The 6,996-nt window shown below is 46.7% G+C and overlaps 1 protein-coding gene across 4 annotated transcripts in view; it reads right to left on the bottom strand.

Annotated features, from left to right (window-relative positions):
• Positions 1-1,081: 1,081 nt before the first annotated feature.
• The window catches only part of FCGR2B (Fc fragment of IgG receptor IIb), a 15,620-nt gene continuing 9,705 nt past the window's right edge, over positions 1,082-6,996 (bottom strand). For 2 of the 4 annotated variants that reach the window (XM_031936335.1, XM_026457044.1), the window contains exons 4-8: positions 6,519-6,773; positions 5,626-5,748; positions 4,385-4,441; positions 2,352-2,389; positions 1,082-2,241 (exon numbers count right to left, since the gene is read on the bottom strand). In XM_031936335.1, the coding sequence (XP_031792195.1) occupies positions 2,164-2,241; positions 2,352-2,389; positions 4,385-4,441; positions 5,626-5,748; positions 6,519-6,773 (551 nt within the window). In that variant the 3' untranslated portion in view covers positions 1,082-2,163. The remainder of the gene's footprint in view (positions 2,242-2,351; positions 2,390-4,384; positions 4,442-5,625; positions 5,749-6,518; positions 6,774-6,996) is intronic. The other 2 variants (XM_026457045.1, XM_026457046.1) reach the window with 1 other exon arrangement.

Raw genomic sequence — 6,996 nt, 5'->3', positions numbered from 1 at the left:
AAGAAAGAAAGAAAGAAAGAAAGAAAGAAAGAAAGAAAGAAAGAAAGGAAAGAAGGAAGGAAGGAAGGAAGGAAGGAAGGAAGGAAGGAAGGAAGGAAGGAAGGAAGGAAGGAAGGAAGGGGCTTCTGCTTTTTACTCCTTATCTTTCGGTATTATTTGGGCTTACAAGCTTACAATGAGCATACATTTTTGCCTGAGTGTATTTATGAATATGTAACAATATATGATATGATTCAATTTTTTTTTTTTTTTTTTTGAGATGGAGTTTCACTCTTGCTACCCAGGCTGAAGTGCAATGGTGCAATCTTGGCTCACTGCAACCTCTGCTTCCCAGGTTCAAGCAATTCTCCTGTCTCAGCCTCCCGAGTAGCTGGAATTAGATCCAATTTTTAAAACACAAATCCACACTGCCTCAGACAGGAATGTAGATTGATATCCTTAAATGCTAGCATTAATTATTTCTGGTTTATGGCTTTATGGGAGACCTAATTTTTTTGTTTTGCCTATCTGTATCTTAATTTTATAAAAAGAATATATTATTAGTGTAGTGAAATAATTTACATACAAATAAAAGGAAATAAGTTGCTACTATGCAATTTATAAATAAAGGGACATACATTGTATCTACAAAAATAGGCAAAGAATAAACTCACAGGAAACTCACAAAAGAGGAAATATAAAAGGCTAATTGTAAATTCTCTAATTTCTAAAGCATATAGTTGGGCACAAAGTAAGCCCTTAATAACGCAGTAATTTTAATTATTATCCCTTATTACTAAAACAATAAGTGTGTATGAAATCTGATTGTGGGACCATAAAAAGTGAGTACTTTTTATCCTACATAAAAAGTGCAACAAATGTTGCACAATGATACTGTGTTAGAGTCCCAGGAAAATGAAGCCTCTCCAAGGGCACTCTCCAAACCCTCAAGGAGACTGCCAGTCATGTTTCTAATCTGCCTGGGATGACTTCTCTGAGAAGGTCACATCCTTCTGGTAACTACATTGGGAGAATAGCGGAGCAGGACATGTCAGCAGTCTCCACTGAGGGCTCATCTGAAGTTCGACTTCCTGTGAACTTGTGTTGCAAAACAGTGTTTTATTTGCCATAGGAGGAAATAGAAGAAGACATGGAAACAAGAATACAAGGTCACTGGCAGAAGAGTACAGTCATGCATTGCTGAAATATGGGGATACATTTTGAGAAATACAGGCAATTTTGCTGTGTGAACATTATAGCAGGTACTTATACAAACCTACATGGTGTGGCCTACTACACACCTCGGCTGTACGGTATAGCGTATTGCTTCTAGGCTACAAACCTGTACAGCATGCTACTGTACTGAATACTTTAGGCAACTGTAACACAAGGGTAAGTACTCATATATCTAAACATAGGAATAAGAAAGGCATAGTAGAAATATAGCATTATAATTTTATGGGACCACCATCATATATGCAGTTTGTTGTTGAACTAAAAATCGTTACGTGGTGCATGACTGTATTCAGTTTTAAGAAAAGGGGCACTAATCCCCATCTCTCCTTTCCCCCACATCCTATCCGTTCCTGCCTTCCTAAGAGTCTCATCACTGAAGAGAAACAGACCCCACGCAGTTCAATCTACACTCAAACCAATACAGCCTTGAAAAGGTAAACAGAATGTTATTTTTATAATGTTTTATCATAAAAGTAATATATGATCTTTATAGAAAAATAAAGAAAATTAAAATCATCAATAATTTTATCACCCAGAAACAATCACTTTTAATGTGCTAGTAGAGGTTAGTCTATTTTAACATTTCTGAAATCATATAGATTTACATGATTGTTCTCATGTAACCTGTAACATAAGCATTTCCCAAGTTGCTATGATCTATTAATAACAGTGGTTTGATTAATTGTATTGGCTGTGTGGATGTGGAAGGAAGAGTCTTGATGTCAAGAAGGGCTGAAGCACAGAAGGTGCAGTCGGTCATTTGGGACCTTATTGTCTGTGGCTTTCAGGACAGGGAGTTTCGGGACTCAGGTAGATGACTCTGGAAGAGACCTTCTTTTTTGGAACTGCAGCATCTCCTTCTCCTCCCCAAGGGGAATTTAGGCCAGGAACTACCAGATCTTTCCCTCTCTGATTTTCTTCTCAAATCCCAAGGCAAGACAATGGAAACTAAACACGGTTTTGGTCATCAGGCTCTTCCAGAGCATCCGGATGCATGAGAAGTGAATAGGTGATTGTGTTCTCAGCCTAGAAAAGGCAAAAACCAGCAGTGAGGATCCACAGAGAGGGCCTAGGAAAGAAGGCAACAGAGAAGGCAAAAGGGGAGAAGGGAGGGGGAGATGGCTGGGATCACTCACCCCGACTTTGTCAGCCTCATCAGGATTAGTGGGATTGGCTGTGGGCAAAAAGAAGAAATATCAGCCAGAGCACTGCCGGAGAAGAGGGCCTGCCTGTGCTGATGCTGAGGCTGCAAAACCAACGCCCAAACTAGAGCCAAAGCAAGCACTGCTGACCCTGTCTCGGATCTCTAGGCCAAGCACTGGGTAAATATGGCCTCATTGATCCATGCGTGGTGTAGCCCAGCCACAGCCTTCCCCATGGGCCACGGTGAAAAAGTGAAGCAGTCACTTGAGCTGCATTCTTTTCAGGGAATTGCTGAGCTTTCCTAGAAGCAAACCAGGGAGCCTTGGGATCTGAGATATTGGGGAAGAGGTGGGGTAGGGACGTGTTCAGCATCAGAGTGAAGTGAAGTCCAGATTTTTGCTGGCCACAGACTTCAGGGAGAGAAGGCTGAGGGCCATTTTCACATTGTCTGAATGTAGCGCATCTTTGTTGGAACTTTGAAAAATATGGTACTCCGTGGCATTAAAAAGGAAGAGAAAGTGAGTGAGAAAGGGAGGAAGGGAGGGAGGGAAGAAGAAAGGAAGGAAGGACTTTCTCTGGTTAGTGTCTGAAACACACTGAATTCCCTCATATTTTGCTATGAACTGACTTAGCCAGTAAGAAAAGTAGCCCCAGTATCTGCAAAGTGGCATTTCTCAGGAAGTCGGGAGGCATCTGAGACAATGCATCTAGTGTCTTCTCTCACTCCCTGAACACCGAGAGCCTTTATTGCCATGCTGTAAATTCTGCAGCAAACCACATTCTGAATTCCCATTCTACATTACATTCCCCAAGAATCCCAGTAACCCAGCTTTACCTTTTGGGAAATCATCAGCTCCAGTGCCTGGCTGCAAAAATGCCTTGTGAAATGTGCTTATGCCAGTGTAGACAGAACCACACAACAAGACGGATAATCCAGTTGCTTGGACTTTGTTTTTAACAGATCTGCTTTGGCCCTGGTGTGAACACAGGCCCCTGTCTCCACTGGGCCCGACCAGCGGACAGGTGACCTTGCTGCAAGCACAGCTGGATGAGTGGTATTTTGCTCAAGCTCTCAAATCTGTTGGCTCTGCTCTGAATCATACTCCAGCCATCTGAGTTGGGGTCTTTGACAGCCTCTTTTCCCTGCCTGTTCCTACTGTCATGGAAACCCCCAGAAAAAGCCCCGGTTTCCTTTGTGCTCTGACTTTAACTACAGTCTGGAAGTTGCCTGGCATCCTCCTGGAAGTTCCTTTACATACTCTCACCTAGGCCAGGGTTTGAGTGGCCCCTGGCTCTCAGAATGTCAGACCTAGAAGGCCTGAGAGGTCACCCACTCATTTCCTCAGTGAGCAGACTGAACCCCATCAGGGAGACTGACTGGTTCAAGGCTCCACTGTGTGATGGGGGCAGAACCAGGCCAAACTTCAATCAACCTGGAGTGCGTGGGCATCGGAACCAAGCTTTGCCCACAGAGTAGAGCCCACTAGTGCCCCTAGTCCCCCAGAATTTTCTCAAGCCCAAACCTCCTCTTAGCATTCCACAGACAGCTGAGTCTGGCCGCTCCACCCCATCTCTTCACAGAGACAGATTCCTCAGCAAATCAAGGGGTTTCCAGGCCTCCTCCTCTTTTCCCCTTAGACTCCTGCCTCCCACATCCGATTGGCCTCAGTCTTACAGCCCCTAGCCCTCTCCTTTGCCAGCTCTGCCAAAGCTCCACAGAAAGACCAAAGTATCTCTGATTTCCAGATCTGGAAATATCCCCAGATTCCTGATCCCAGAAATTCGGACACAGCCCTCTCCTCTGTATCCGGGACTGGTGTTTTTCTTCTCATCTCCAGAGAGGTCCTCTTTAGGCCCAGGAGTTAGACTCAGAGCTGACCAAGCGATTTGAGCCCCGGCCATCCCCTCACCGCTGCTCCCTCCCTGGCTCCCAGCTGAACTCGCACAAGCCCCTTCTGGCTGGCTCCGGTACAGCGGGCAGCCCTGGTGAGCCATCACTGAATCCCTGAGACAACCCTGTACTCACCTGGTTTCTCAGGGAGGGTCTCCCCCATTTCCCTGCACTCAGGGTTTCCTGGGAGAGCTGGGAGGGGCACATAGGAGGTTAGTAGGATTAGGGGGTGGGACCTGAGTCCTCAGGACCAAGGACCAGGGCCAGGGTTGGATGGGACCAGCTCAGGCCTTCCCTCTGGCAGATGCTTCCCGTCCTCCCACCCCCAGCTCCCCTGCTCAGGGGCTGCTCCCACCTGGAAAAGGGCTGGTCCAGAGGCAGAATTCAGCTCACCCATGGGGATGCCCAGGAGTGTCAGAAAGGCCACTCCATGGCATCTGAGACTTGCTCTGCCTTTTAAAAACATTTGTGCCTCAGTCTCTCTCCCTGTTTCTCTGTATTATCATCAGTAACTGAGGTCCTAGCTATGAACCAATTGTAAAGTGCTTTGTGAGGTGTTAGTGGGATTATTTCTCTTTCTCAGCGGCTTGTAGCACCCTCTCTAGTCCTCCCTCAACACCCATATAAGCTCCACCCAGCTTCAATCCCTGCCTTGGCCCAGTACCTGGAGAGTCCTCCTTCCCTAGCTAAGCGCTGCCATCACACACCACCTCCTCCAGAATGGCAACAGCCCTGTTTGTGTGCTGTTACTGCCTGACAGGCACTGGTGTAAGAGCGTCAGCCTCTTTCATCCCCATGGCAATCCTGTGAGGTGAGTCCTATTAGTGTCACCATTTTCCATATGAGACAACTGAGGCACAGAGAGGTGTAGTGACTCACCTGGGTCATATAGCTGGTACACTGTGGAACTAGATTTGAACCCAGGCAGTCCTACCCCACTATGTGCACTCCATCACTGCACTACACTGCTCCCCCTAAGACCTTCTCCAACTGCCTCAGCCCTTGTTGGGCTATGGAGCCTCCTCTGTACTCCTATCCTAGGCTTTTCATGTCCCTATCATTGCTTTTATCCCATCTTATTATAATGGCCTAGTTGTACTTCTGTCTTCCTCACAATGCTGAGAACTCCCCAAGGGCAGGGACTGGACTTCATCTTGGCATCACCTACCATGACTCACGCATTGGCTGACACATAAGCTAGTTTGTTTAAGTCTTGTCAATGAATGATCTAATAAATGAACAAATGAATATAATACAATACGGGCCTAGATCTGAATGCATATCTAGCCCAAAGAGAGGGATTCTGGAAATGTCTGGGGTTAGGGCCTGGACCAAATGCAAACTGATAACAAAAGGGACTGGGAGGAGCTACAAACCTGAAATCCGCTTTTTCCTGCAGTAGATCAAGGCCACTACAGCAGCAACAATGGCCGCTACAGCAATTCCAGTGACCACAGCCACATTGATCCCCATCGGTGAAGAGCTGCCCACGCTGGGCACTAGGGAAGACAGACATTAGGACAGGATGGGGGTTACTATTTTAATGACAACTTGTATTCTCCTTGTCCCATCTCCCACCTCCTCCAGTGCTATGTCCTAGTGCTTGTCACCCAAAGCTCTTCTGTGTCTGAGTCACTCACCAATGCAAGACTCACTACATCCCCCAGCCTCACCTGCACAGGGTTTCTGTGGCTGGACTTATGCCTCCTGCCTATCCAGGTTTCTCCACCAAACTAATAAAGGCACATTGGCGAGCAGGCAGGAGCAGAGGGAAGGAATCCTCTTAGCCCTCGGGGGCAGTAGGAAGGGTGGGCCCAAAGCCTTGCATAGCTAGAGGCATCATTACTCTATGGAGCACAGCCTTGAACAGACTATGACATGCCAGGCTTTCTGGAGTGAATGGCTATAACATGAGCCATGAGGAGAAACGAGGCAAACTTCAGCTCTTAGGAATGCCCAGGAGCTTTGGGAACCTCTGCACCAATGAGGGAGCTCTGCTTCGCTGCCATCTTTAGTCTGGGGCCTGCATTTCAAAGTGGAACAAGAGCCTGACTACCTATTACCTGGGAGGTGACGGCTCCAAGTTCTGGCCCCTACTCCTGCTCATTGGCCAATACTTAGCCAGGCCTCCACACCACTCCTCTTTGCTCCAGTGCCCAATTTTGCTGCTGTGGCCTTTCTCAGACCTCCGTGTAGGCCCATGTGACCTTAGCGCTTGTCCATCCATCCCCTCTTCTCCCCTCCCTACATCTTGGCAGATTCCCCATACCTTGGACAGTGATGGTCACAGGTTTGGATGAGTATGGCGTGTAGCCTATGTTTCCTGTGCAGTGGTAATCACCACTGTGACTGTGGTTTGCTTGTGGGATGGAGAAGTTGGGATCCATATGGGAAAATTTCTTGGATTTTCCATTCTGGAAGAATGTGACCTTGATCAGAGGCTTGTCCTTCCAGCTGTGGCACCTCAGCATGATGGTTTCTCCCTCCTGGAACTCCAGGTGAGGGGTCTGGAGCGCCAGCCACTCTGAAAGACACAAAAAACCCCAGAGGACCTGGGAGGTCTTGGCTCAGCTCTGAGACTCAGATCTTCCTTACTGGTGGGACATGGTGTGCAAAGGGAACAGCTTAGGTCTGAAATCAGACAGTTCTGGACTCTGATGCTTGCTGTATCATTTATGAACTCTTGGGCAGATAATTTAAGTCTTCTTTTTTTTTTTTTTTTTTTTTTTTTTTTTTTTTTTTTTTTT

This window comes from Piliocolobus tephrosceles, chromosome 1 (assembly GCF_002776525.5).
Source record: "Piliocolobus tephrosceles isolate RC106 chromosome 1, ASM277652v3, whole genome shotgun sequence".
NCBI lineage: Eukaryota > Metazoa > Chordata > Mammalia > Primates > Cercopithecidae > Piliocolobus > Piliocolobus tephrosceles.
The sequence above is the reverse complement of the archived record's forward strand: the minus strand, read 5'-3'. Positions and strand labels throughout refer to the sequence as shown.